This window comes from Cervus canadensis, chromosome 1 (assembly GCF_019320065.1).
Source record: "Cervus canadensis isolate Bull #8, Minnesota chromosome 1, ASM1932006v1, whole genome shotgun sequence".
NCBI classification, from domain to species: Eukaryota; Metazoa; Chordata; class Mammalia; order Artiodactyla; family Cervidae; genus Cervus; species Cervus canadensis.
This window is the reverse complement of record NC_057386.1, coordinates 72195772-72209095: the sequence shown is the minus strand read 5'-3', so window position 1 is coordinate 72209095 and position 13324 is coordinate 72195772. Positions and strand designations below refer to the sequence as shown.

At 38.2% G+C, this 13324-nt stretch overlaps 1 protein-coding gene across 1 annotated transcript in view; it reads right to left on the bottom strand.

Annotated features, from left to right (window-relative positions):
* Positions 1 to 530: 530 nt before the first annotated feature.
* ANAPC10 (anaphase promoting complex subunit 10) overlaps positions 531 to 13324 on the bottom strand; it is a 212051-nt gene continuing 199257 nt past the window's right edge. The window contains exon 5 of the mRNA XM_043485348.1: positions 531 to 661. Within this exon, the coding sequence (XP_043341283.1) occupies positions 545 to 661 (117 nt within the window). The 3' untranslated portion in view covers positions 531 to 544. The remainder of the gene's footprint in view (positions 662 to 13324) is intronic.

Below are 13324 nucleotides of genomic sequence, written 5' to 3'. Positions count from 1 at the left end.
CCTGAAGATGAAAGAGATGATGGGTCTGCAGGAGAAGCCCCTTCTCCTGAATGAGCTCCCAGCTGATAGCGAGATGCTGCTGAGGTCCATGTCCATGATTATATAAAAGTCTCTATAGACAGGAAGAATGTTCACTGGGGCCCTGATGTCCAAACCGCAGTTTGTTTTAGAACTTTTTTTTTAATACTCTCTTTGTGCAAATATCAAACCAGCAAGCCAGAAATGTTTTTTAAATTATCGCTGAACAACATAAAAATTGTAAAGAGGTCTTGCCTTTCTGTCATACTTCTTGCATTTGGCATGATTTGGAAATGAGATCTTCCACATAAATTAATTTTTTTAGACAATTGAAGCAGATCTTTAAGCCCCAAATCATTGCAAATCTTAACCATTTTTACAGAAATTTTTCTAGACTGAATTACATTTTGGAGTATGCTGATCATAATCTAATGTTTCCCAAATGATTCAAGGTCAAGGTTATACATATTAGCAGCCATGCCCTAAGTTTTATGAGCTGTTGGTCTGCTTGCCTTTACCAGGGTTCTCAAATCAGCGTTGTTGACACTGTGACTGGATGATCCTTTGTTGTGGGCGTATGGCTCGTGCACGTAGGATGTTTAGCAGCATCTCTGGCCTCTCCCTCCCAGATGCCAGTACCACTCCGTTAAGGACAAAAATGTGCACCGTTATCAAATATTTTCAGCATTGTTCTGGAGGCCCTACTCAAGTGCAATTGGAAAGAAAGGGAAGGAAAATGTATGAGGATTGGAAAAGAAGAAAAATGTTCTACCTTTATTTACAGAAAACACAACTATATACATGGAAATCAAAAAGGAATCTGCAAACTATGAGAATTAATAATCGAATTTAAAGTACCACTAAAACCAAAATTGATATACAAAAATTAATTGTGTTTTTTGGGACCTAACCTTGGTAAGTGAAATTTTTAAAAACACATTTTTGTACAAATTTTATTCAAAAATCAAATAACTAGAAATGAATCTATCAAAAGATGTATATGACCACTATGCTAAGAACTGCAAAATATTAAAGAGAAATTAGAATCTAAATAAATTAAGAGACACACCATGTCAGTAGATTGGCAGAATTCAAGATCATTAATATTTTAATTCTTTCCAAATTTATCTAAAGATTCAATAAAAGCCAAAACCAAACCCAAGCAAGGATCTTTCTTTTTCTTTTCTCTCTTTCTCTTTTTTTTTTTTTTGGAAATTAACAAATGAATCTAAAATTTACATGGAAATTTAAAGGACTTGGGGGACTTCCCTGGTGGCCCAGTGGCTAAGATTCTGAATGTAAGGAGAGGGGTCCCACTTCATTATTCTTCAAGGCAAGCAAATTTAAACGATGATGAGAGACATCAAATCTCCAGCAAAATGGCAAAATTGAAAAGACTAATAAACCAAGAGTTAACAAGAATGTGGAAAAACTGCATTGGTGGTGGAAGTATAAATTGGTGAAACTTCTTTAAAAAACTGTTTGGCAGTATCTCCTAAAAATTTACCCAATGCATGACCCAGAGATCATACTTCCAAGTGTATACCCAAAATAAATAAAAACATATGTTATTTAAAAGATATGAATAAGAATGCTCAAAGCAGCTTTATTCATAACAGGCAAAACTAGAAATAACAAAAATGTCCATCAACAAGACAGTGAATAAGTAACATAGTAGAGCCATATAATGGAATACTACACAACAATACAAAGAAAAAAAACTACTGCAGTGATATGCTCAAAAACATTTACCAACTGGCTCCTTAAGAAGGAAAAAAGTCCTGATTGGTAGTGTTTTCTAACTTTTATGGAATAAATACTTCCAATATAGCCAGTTTCATGTTATCAGCATGAAGTCATAAAATACAAAATTGGAAAGTCAGGCACACAGTTGCAAGCTGAAATGAGTCAGCTTCAGCACAACACTCTTTTTTTTTTTTCATTTATTTTTATTAGTTGGAGGCTAATTACTTCACAACATTTCAGTGGGTTTTGTCATACATTGACATGAATCAGCCATGGAGTTACACGTGTTCCCCATCCCGATCCCCCCTCCCACCTCCCTCTCCACCTGATTCCTCTGGGTCTTCCCAGTGCACCAGGCCCGAGCACTTGTCTCATGCATCCCACCTGGGCTGGTGATCTGTTTCCCTATAGATAACATACATGCTGTTCTCTCGAAACATCCCACCCTCGCCTTCTCCCACAGAGTCCAAAAGTCTGTTCTGTACATCTGTGTCTTACGCAAAACAGAAAAAGAGCACAACACTCTTTACTGACACATGTAACAACAATGACAAATCCCTCAGAGGCTATGTTGAGTGAAATAAGCCAAAAACAAAAGACTGCATAATAATTACCTTCTTATTAATCAAAAGAACAAGCAAAATTATTTGATGGTGATAAAAGTCAGAAGAGATCACAAGAGGGAATTGGTATTGACATGGAAGGAACATGAAACTTCTTTTTGGGATGCTAGAAATAATCTATCTCTTAATTTATCTAATGATTAAGATAGATGTACAGACAGATAACTAAGGTAGGTAGGTAGGTTGATAGATGTAAAAATCCATCAAGTTGTAAACTTAAAATCAGTGAGTTTTGCTCACTTTATATATTTCATACATCCATTAAAACAAAATGCTGTGAATTCCCTGGTGGTCCAGTGGTTAGGATTCCATGCCTCTGCTGCAGGGGGTACAGGTTCGATCCCTGGTCAGGGAACCAGGATCCTGCAAGTCGCGTGGTGGGGCAAGAAAAAAACAAAACAGGATACCCATGGCTGCTGTGCTGTGCTTAGTCACTTAGTCCGTGTTCAAATCTTTGGGACCCCATTATCTGTAGCCCACCAGGCTCCTCTGTCCATGGGGATGCTCCAGGCAAGAATCCTGGAGTGGGTTGCCATGCCCTCCTCCAGGGCAATCTTCCCAACCCAGGGTCTCTTGAATTGTAGGCAGATTCTTTACCAGCTGAGCTACCAGGGAAGCCCTACCCAGGGGTAAACATGGCCATTTGAGCACACATATTTTTTTTTTTTTTGGTTCATTTTGAAATATGGTTAAAGCTTGATATATGGCAACAATCCACAAGAATGGCGAGAATAGGAAAGGACACTATAACATATCTGAAGCTAGAAAGCCACTGGACACGAATAAGTGTCTCAAGAAGACTAACTCCTAAGCTACCTGTAGAGAAAAGCCAATCCCAATCTAGTGTTCACCACAGAATCTCCAAGAAGTCTGTGAGTTACTGCAGAAGTTACCACTGAAAACAGAAGCAGTGGGATGGTCCTAATCTAAGGAAGGTTTGTTGATACATTCCAAGGAGTAAAAACAGATAAAATATACAAATTCAGGAATCAGAATGTCCTCCAAGTTTTTATAAGCAACACTGGAATCTAGTGGACAATTGAGAAATGTTTTATTTTTAATTATCGAGGAAAGGATTTAAAACCTAGGCATATGTATCCAAAGAAACTATCAATAAAGTGTGAAGGCAGAAGAAGAGAACATTTTAGACATGCAAGGTCTCATAAATCTATCTCCCACAGATCCTTTCTCAGGAAGTTATTAGAGGCTATATTCCACCAAACTGAAGGAGTGCATGAAGAAAGAGTAATACATAGGATTCTGAAAACAGGAAATTCAGGCCAAACGGAATTTTAAACTGATGGTGCTGGGGATCCTAGAATGACCTTTCTTCAGTAACAGAGGACAACGTGTCCACATTAGAAGATATAAAAGGATTGAAATTCCTTCAAAAATGTGAAATTTTACCATAAGTACCTGTTATGTCTGAGCATCAGCAGATCTCAGTTGGCAGGGTTTGAAGCTGGACATATACCTAGAAAACTAAGCAAATAATCCTCCATGCCCCCAAAAAGAAAGTTGTTAACTCCAGGAACATAAGACACAAGTAGTTGTCTGTCATAGGTTATTTTGTAGCTTTTATCAATTCATAAAGACAATAGCAATAAATACTGCTCTCAACAAAATAAATATACAACTATTCTGAGAAGTATGCTGAGGATACAAAGTATGCATATATGTTTAACACAGGGAAAAGATAGTCAAAGCCTCATTTTCCCTTAAGGAAGATGAATAGTCAGGCCTACAACTGAGGATTAAGAGGTAGCAGAGGTAGACTAAACTCAGCTGTGTCTGACTCTTGGGACCCCTGGACTGTAGCCCACCAGGCTCCTCTGTCCATGGGATTGCCCAGGCAAGAATACTGGAGTGGGTTGCCGTTTCCTTCTCCAGGCGATCTTCCAGACCCCGGGATCAATCCCAGGTCTCCGGCATTGCAGGCAGACACTTTAACCTCTGAGCCACCTGATCAGTTGGCTAAGAATTCGCCTGTACTGCAGGAGACCTGGGTTCGATCCCTGGGTTGGGAAGATCCTCTGGAGAAGGGATAGGCTACCCACTCCAGTATTCTTGGACTTCCCTTGTGGCTCAGCTGGTAAAGAATCTGCCTGCAATGCGGGAGACCTGGGTTCAGTCCCTGAGTTCGGAAGATCCCCTGGAGAAGGGACAGGCTACCCACTCCAGTACTCTGGCCTAGAGAACTCCACAGACTGTATAGTCCATGGGTCGCAAAGAGTTGGACACGACTGAGCAACTTTCACTTGGGCTTCCCTGATAGCTCAGTTGGTAAAGAATATACACAATGGAACACCACTAAACCGTAAAAAAGAATGAAATTTTGTCATTTGTAGCAACATGGATGGACTTGAAGGGCATTATGCTAAGTGAAATAAGTCAGACAGAGAATGATATTGTATGATATTGCTTATCTGTGGGACCTGATAAATACAATAAAGTTAGTGAATATAACAAAAAAGAAGGAGACTCACAGATATAGAAACTAAACTACTGGCTATCAGTGGGGACGGGGGTGGGTGGGAGCAATATAGGGGTAGGGGAGTGGGAGGCATGAACTGTTGGGTGTAAGATATGCTCAGGGATGTATTACACAATGCAAGGAATATAGCTAATATTCTGTAGTAACTATAAATGGATTATAACCTTTAAAAATTGCATTAAAATATATTAAAAAAAAACACTAAAGTGAGAGGTAGCAGATCCATGGTTGCCAGGTCACAGGAGGTGAAGGAAGGCAAGGGAGTAGGATTCCAATGGCACACAAGGACATTCTGGAATTCAGTAACGATGGATGGGTTCATTATTTTGATTGTGGTGATAGTTTCATAGGTGTATACATATGCAAAAATATAAAATTATCCATTTTAAATCTGTGCAACTTACAGTATTAATTATACCTCAACAAAGCTGTTTTTAAAAGCACCAAGTTCATGAAAGACAGTGAAAGACTAAAGAACTGTCACAGTTTGGAAGAGAATAGGAACATGTGACAACCAAATACATTGTGAGATCTTGTGTTGGATCCTGAAACACAACACAAAAAAGAACATCAATGGAAAACACTGGTAATATTCACGTAATATATTTACGTGAATTTTTTTATTTGATTTAATTTTTATTATTTTATTATTTATTTTATTATTTAATTTAATTTAATTTAATTTTTTAATTTAATATTTAATTAACACTGCTCTACCAATGTTAGTGTATTAGTTTTGATAATTGTACTATGACTGTATATGTTAACATTAAGGGAAGCTGGGTGAAAGTATATGGGAACTCTAACTTTACAACACATTTTTAAACCTAAACTTATTTAAAAATAAAAATATTTTTTTAAAATCGAATATATGGAGTAATTACCAATTAAAGTAATTCTTTTACTACAAAATTAAAGAACTACTGAACTGGAAAATGTGGCTGAAGAATCATAGCCCACAGTAAAAAAATAAAAGTTTTTTTTAATGAAAAAAATTTGAATGACAAGAATAGATACAAAAGTACCAACATTTGTTTAGACATAAGAGGTGTGGGTTTAATCCCTGGGTCAGGAAGATCCCCTGGAGGAGGGCATGGCAACCCAATCCAGTATTCTTGCCTGGAGAATCCCATGGACAGAGGAGCCTGCGGGCTACAGTCCATTGGGTCCCAGTGTCAGACCCGACTGAAGCAACCAAGCATGAATGCACTTTCAGAGAGACTAGAAAGATTATTGTTGTTGTCGTTGTAATTATTGTTTAGTTGCTAGGTTGTGTCCAACTCTCTTGCAACCCCATGACTGTAACCAGCCAGGCTCCTCTGTCCATGGAATTCTCCAAGCAAGAATACTGAAGTAGGTTGTCACACCTTTCTCCAGGGAATCTTCCCAACCCAGGGATCAAACCCGTGTATCCTGCATTTGCAAGCGGATTCTTTACCACTGAGCCACCAGGGAAGCCCCAGAAACATTATAGGACAAGCAATAAATAAAGTAATAATAACAAAATTTTCTCAGAACTTAAGAACATCATGCTTCCTCAAAAAAAAAAAAAAAAAAAAAAAAAAAAAAAAAAAAAAAAAAAAAAAAACCCAGACTGCCAAGCAGAAAAAAAAAAAAAAAACATTTTAAAATCTATACTTTGAGTACAGGCACTGAAAAGCTAGAATATCAAGGATAAAGAGAAAATCCTAAAAGCTACCAGAAACATGGATCATCTAAAATGCAAGGAGAATCAGATTTATATCCAAAATCTTAAAAGTAACATAGAGACTACTTTTTATTTATTTATTTATTTATTTTTAACTTCATCAGTATCTTTTAATGAGAATGAAATAACAGTTTGAGAGTAAATAAATGGCCCTTTTTGGTTGCTATTGAAAAGTTATAGGACAAATGGATTGTGGGACTCAACCTAGGTGACTGCTTTTTAATGAAGTGTTATTTTTATATATCTAAAGAGAAATAATTTTGAACATAAAATACTATATCCATACAAACTATTATTCAATAGTAATGAAAAAAATAAAAATATGATCGAATATATATAGATCGTAATGTATACCAGCTGCAATGTTGCACAAGTACATGTAAGTGATTTTCCTCAGAGTCATTAAGTACACAGCCTGTGCAGTGTGTATGGTAACTCTGATCCAATATCCTCGTTGGAAGAGACCTAAATTCAAGGGTGACCACTATAAGAATAGGACATTTTCTAGACTTAAAAGTAAAATTATGAAACAAAAAAAATTCAACTCCTTCAAAAGAATGAAATTCTCCTGATAATCAGTGAGTGGGGGCTCCAAAGAAATGCTCAGAGTTCTAATGTAAAGAAAGACAACACGTTTTCTCTGTACGTCTGAATTTTAGTGGAATTAAAGTTTTTGACTCTGCAAAAAAAAAAAATATATATATATGGTTAATAGAAAGCAAAAATATCATGGAAGGGCTAACAGAATTACCCTCCCACTGAAAATAATAAGGAAACTGGACAAAATACATAAAGTAACTCTGTTCAGACATTGGGCAGTGGGCAGCATTAGCCTGTGATCTTTGGAAAGAGGGAAGCAAGCAAGATAAGTCCTAGGATCTTCTTGGCTTTCTGCTAGGTGACAGTGTCTAGGGAGTTCAAGGAAGTGATTACACACACCCCAGGATCTTCAGTATCTTCACAGGGTTAAGAGGAACAGAGATTACAGTTCATGGAAGTCCAGGTGACTAGAATTTATGGAACAAAATACCAGAGCTGAGGAAACTGAAGAGACCATTTTAAAGATCTGCAAAGGAGTTCTCTGGAGTGTTTGGCAGAGTACCAATCTCCACATCCATGGAATAAAACTCCTTGAGGCTGAAAGTAGGAAAGAAGTGGGCTGAAGCATTCCCAGGATGCGGCTAGGAACAGCTCAATACTCAGAGCAAAAAAACTTCATAATATGAAGAGCATTTAGTAGAGACCTCAGAAAGACCAGACTTTATACTAGGGCTAAATTAGCACTAGAGTGAAGACCATTCTAAACTTACCCTAGCAAAGCTCAAAGAATCAAGAGGAATGAAGTGCACTGCATAGTTTCACCACTTGCTAGAACAATGCACAATACTCGCTAAAGGAAGACAGCAAAATTAGGAGCTCAACAGTGTAGGATTTAGTGTCCAGAATCCATTAAGGAAATAATCAGACATACACAGCGGCATGAAAATGTCACTGTATGTCCAGGAGAAAAATCCATAGACAAAAATAGAAAAAGAACTGATGAACATGACACAATTGTCAGACACTTGACTTTATTTAATAATAATAATTAGTATTATTATTACTATCATTTTGGTTTGTGGGATCTTAGTTCCCATTTTTAAGAAATATTTTTAAAAACCTGAAAAAGATCCATTCCAAATTGAAAGTGTTGATCAGAGGATCTTAGTTTTCTTCATAATGTCTTAAGTTTTTTAAAAGGAGACTGTACTCATGTAATACTTATGTAATCAAAATATTTTTAAAATGTAAGTAGGACACACACATAGAAGGAAAGGTTATATATCAGTAGAACAAAAGAAAAAGATTAGTATCCATAATAAAATCTTAACTTGGTAGTAGCTGCACCTACCAAGGGGACGATCTATTTTAAGTACACATAATCACATGTGTGATTGGCTTCCCAGGTGGTGCTAGTGGTAAAGAACCTGCCTACCAATGCAGGTTAGAAGAAAGAGACACGGGTTCGATCCCTGGGTCGTGAAGATCCCCTGGAGGAGGGCATAGCAACCCACTCCAGGATTCTTGCCTGGAGAATCCCATGGACAGAGGAGCCTGGCAGGCTATAGTCCATGGGGTCGCACAGAATCAGACACAACTGAAGCAACTTAGCATGCACACACAATCTGTGCTATAAAAGATGAGGTTACGTGAAAGCACAACATTATAAAAATTATTTTTTGAAATGGCAGAGATTTCTGTAGCTGTATTGAGTACGTAGAGGAGAACAACTGTCTTCAGGAGACCAGACACCTGTAAACAATAGGGATCTACAGCAGTTTTTGTTATCTTTCTGTCTTTTGTTGCTCAGAAGAAAATGACTGAGAGGAACACTGCCTACATGAAGTACTTACTATAGGCCAGGAACTATGCAAAAATAAGACTATGCGTGGAGATCTGGAACAGATAATTTGTTCCCAAATAAAAAGCAGACAGAGAAGACACAGTGGAAGCAGAGAGAAACCAGTAAAGCTGGAAAAAGAGAGAAGTCACAAGGGGGCCCATTTAACCCTAATTTCTGTGGTTTTCCTGATGAAGATGTGGTGCTAATGGTTTCAGAGTTAATCAGAGAACCATGTGTCTTAAATCTCGGCTCTAAGCCAGATGAAAAAAGACATTCCACTTAAGTGGTGTTTTAGGGGCACAAAGGCTGAAAAAAAAAAAAAAAGATTTGCATAGTAATGATTCTATCTTCGCTTTAAAGCTCCATGGCATTTTTAGAGCCCCTAACAACCGCCAAATCAGGAATTCAAACCACACCCTGGGAAGGCTGGGCTTCCTTTTGTTAAAAAGAAAAACTGTGAATCTCTGAGGTCAGTTACCCAGGCAGCGAAAATCAAAAAAGTCCTGACTCCTTTCTAACCACTGGATTATCTGCCCTGTGGACCCACACCCACCTACAACACTGCTGAAAGTACCATGACTAAGATCCATGTCTTTCTCTGGGTACTGTTTCTACAGAAAGCTTCTGATGTCTTTTGCCTCATATTTCACAAAACAGAGAAAAAGCCAAGTGTGAAGAAGAATTTGATTTTTGGCATCCCATTTAGAAGGTTGTACTTAGATCCTCAACCCACGTAAGGCTTATTGTTGAACCAACACCATAAAGAGAATATAGCTTCAGCTTCTATGAAAGACTGTATTATAACCAAAGCACTGATTTGATGAATAAATAATTATAATAGCTAATTATTATTAAACTCCTACTATGCACCAAGCACATTACTAAAAATTTTACATGTAAAACTCATAAGGTCTTGACAATAATTTTATAAAGTTGGTACTTTTTTACCGCCATTTTACAGATGGGAAAGTTGAGGAACAAACTGGTTATATAAATTCTCCAAAGTCAACATGATAAGAAAGCAGAAAGCCATGATTCAGTCTCAGCAGTCTGATTTCCAGGCCCATAAGCTTAAGCACTGTGTATACTGACTCGTGGGCTTCCCTGAAAGCTCAGTTGGTAAACAATCTGCCTGCAATGCAGGAGACCCCACTTCTATTCCTGGGTCAGGAAGATCCCCTGGAAAAGGGATAGACTACCCACTCCAGTATTCTTGGGCTTGTGGCTCAGCTGGTAAAGAATCCGCCTGCAATGCAGGAGACCTGGGTTCGATCCCTGGGTTGGGAAGATCCCCTGGAGAAGGGAAAGGCTACCCACTCCAGTATTCTGGCCTGGAGAACTCCATGGACTATACAGTCCGTGGGGTTGCAAAGAGTCAGACATGACTGAGTGACTCACTTTCACTTTCATACTGACTCTAGGGCTTTGCAGATGCTGCTAGTGGTAAAGAACTTGCCTGCCAATGCAAGAGACATAAGAGATGGGAGTTCAATCCCTGGGTCGGTAAGATCCCCTGTAGGAGGGCATGGCAACCCACTCCAGTATTCTTGCCTGGGAAATTCCATGGACAGAGGAGACTGGCCGGCTACAGTCCATGGGGTGGCAAAGAGTTGGGCACTTTGCCAACACGCTAACTGAAGCGACTTAGCATGCATACATACTGACTTTTAGAGAAGAAATTAGAAATAATACAACTCTCACATTTCATTTTTCCATACATATAAAATTGATAAACAACAAAGTCCTACTATATAACACAGTATCCTATGATAAATCATAATGGAAAAGAATATGAAAAAGAATATAACTGAATCAATTCACTGTTCAGCAGAAATGAACACATCATTGTAAATCAACTATACATTCATAAAATACACTAAAAACAAACTTTTCCAGAGACTACAGAAAGAACATTTTTCATCTCATTTTATGAGGTCAGAATAACCATTACTATAACAAAGGAAAATTATAAGCGAATCTCTCTTGGGAAGATAGAAGCAAAATGTAGTATAAAATATTAGATAGATAAGGAAAAGGTAATCTGATGGAAAAAAAAGGATTTCACAAAAGATACCTAAATATGAAATAAACGTACTATTTAAGTGTTCAGTGTCATTAGTCATTCGGGAAAGGCAAATTAAAGCCCAAACAGGACTTCCCTGGTGATCCAGTGGTTAAGACTCCATACTACCAATGCAAAGGGCATGAGCTCGATCCCTGGTTGGTGAAGATCCTGCATGCCACGTGGCATGGCCAAAAAAAAAAGTTATGCATAAATTAAAGCCAAAGTACATCTACCAGAATCACTAAAATTAAAAAGACTGAAAATATTAGGAGTTGGTGAGGATGCAAAATAAGTACTCTCACACACCATTGATAGGGACACAAATTCGTACAATTGCCTTGAAGAAGAGTCTAGAAGTAACTGCCAAAAGTGAACGTATACATACCCTGTGGCCCCAAAATTCCACTCTTAGGTTTATACTCAATAAAAATTCATATATGCACAGCAAAAGACACAGATTAAAAATATTTGTAATACCTTTATTCATAAGAGTCAAGAACTGGAACCAATCTAAATATCTATTGATGGTGGAATGCATAAATAAAATGTGTTACATGTATGCCACGAAGTGCTATACAGCCGTGAAATGAACTGCTGCTGTTCACAACAACTTGAATGAATCTTAGCAAACTATAATGTTGAGCAAAAGAAGCCAGACACAAAAATGCACCTGTGATTCCATTCATGTATTGTTTTAAAATAGGCAAAACAAATCTATGGTGTTAGAAGTCAGAACAGTGCTTTTCTCTGCCAAAATGTTGTAGTGACCAGTAAGAGAAGAAGGAGGGAGCTAGAAATGCTGTATTTCTTGACCTAGTCATTGGGTACATGAGAGTATTCATTCGAGGATTCAAGCATAGTTCGAGAAGTAGCATCTTGGTGAGAACCACTTACATCCAGTGTTACATTCAGTGTAAGTGGTTCAACTGGATGATAGAGACATTATGCAGATTAAATTTCCAAACCAACTAAGCATGTATTGAAATTGCTTCATTTATTGTTAAGTCCTGAGAGTAAAAATACAAAGAGAGAAACTTTGTATCAGCAAATTGTTCACAATCTAACTGAAACAGAGATTAAAAAAAAAAAAAGTAATCTATTTCAAAACAAAATGTCCTCTCATGGAATTGCACAAATTGTTTTCAGAGCTTTGAGAAGCCAGGGGAGAAGCTCAGATGTGGCAACACTGAAAACTTATCAGGATTTTGCAGGTGAATGTTCTGGATTGACAGTGGGGATCAGACAGACATACTGGACTCAGAATTAACAGCATTTGCAAAAGGGAACATAGACAAATATAATTCAAATATGTGAATCATAGGAACATAAGGGTATGAGGTATGGCTAGAGTGTAAAAAGCAAGACAGAAAAAAGTTGGAGGGCAGGCTGAGCAGGTAAGTCTTTTATTCCATCTTCATTTTTTATCCTGAGGGACATAAGAGCTACTGAAGAATTTTTATTGAATCCAACGTGAAGGATAGACGGAGGAAGGTATGACTGGAGAATGGAAGATTAGGAAGGAGGTTTTGAAAAATTCAGATATATCTGTCAGGTTTTACCACCGTAATAAACAATCCAAAATCTCAGTGGTTTATAACAACAAATATTCATTTCCAAAACCTTGGTGTCTTACAACCACAAACATTTATTTTTTATTCATGCATCTGCAGGTCAACTGAGGGCTGGATTTAACTCAGCTGGGCTTGGCTGATTGGCATGTGTTCCCTGGGTCTTTCATTTCAGGACCCAGGATGGACGAGTGATGGCTTCTCTGTGCCATGCGCTCCTATGGGTGGATGGCAGGAGTGCAGGACAGAAATGGGCAAGGTTTCCTGGAGCCTCTGCTCAGAGCTAGCACAGTGTCCCTTCTGTCCACACCATGCTAGCCAAAGCTTCATGGCCAAGCTCAGAGTCTGTAGGGCACAGTGGGATTCTCCACCCAGAGGGTGAGGAGGGGGAGAGTAAATATTGGCTGAACTTATTAACTCAACCTGGGCTTCCATGGTGGCTCTGATGGTAAAGAATCTGCCTGCAATGCAGAAGATCCAGGTTTGATCCCTGACTGGGGAAGATCCTCTGGAGAAGGACATGGAAACCCACTCCAGTATTCTTGCCTGGAGAATCCCATGGACAGAGGAACCTGGAGGGCTACAGTCCATGGGGTCACAGAAGAGTCAAATACCGCTGAGCAACTAACACACACATGCGTTAACTTAATCTACCAAGCTAAAGATTTTGAAAATCCAAACCAGGGCAGGCAGAGCAGGACTGGATAAGAGGGCATCAG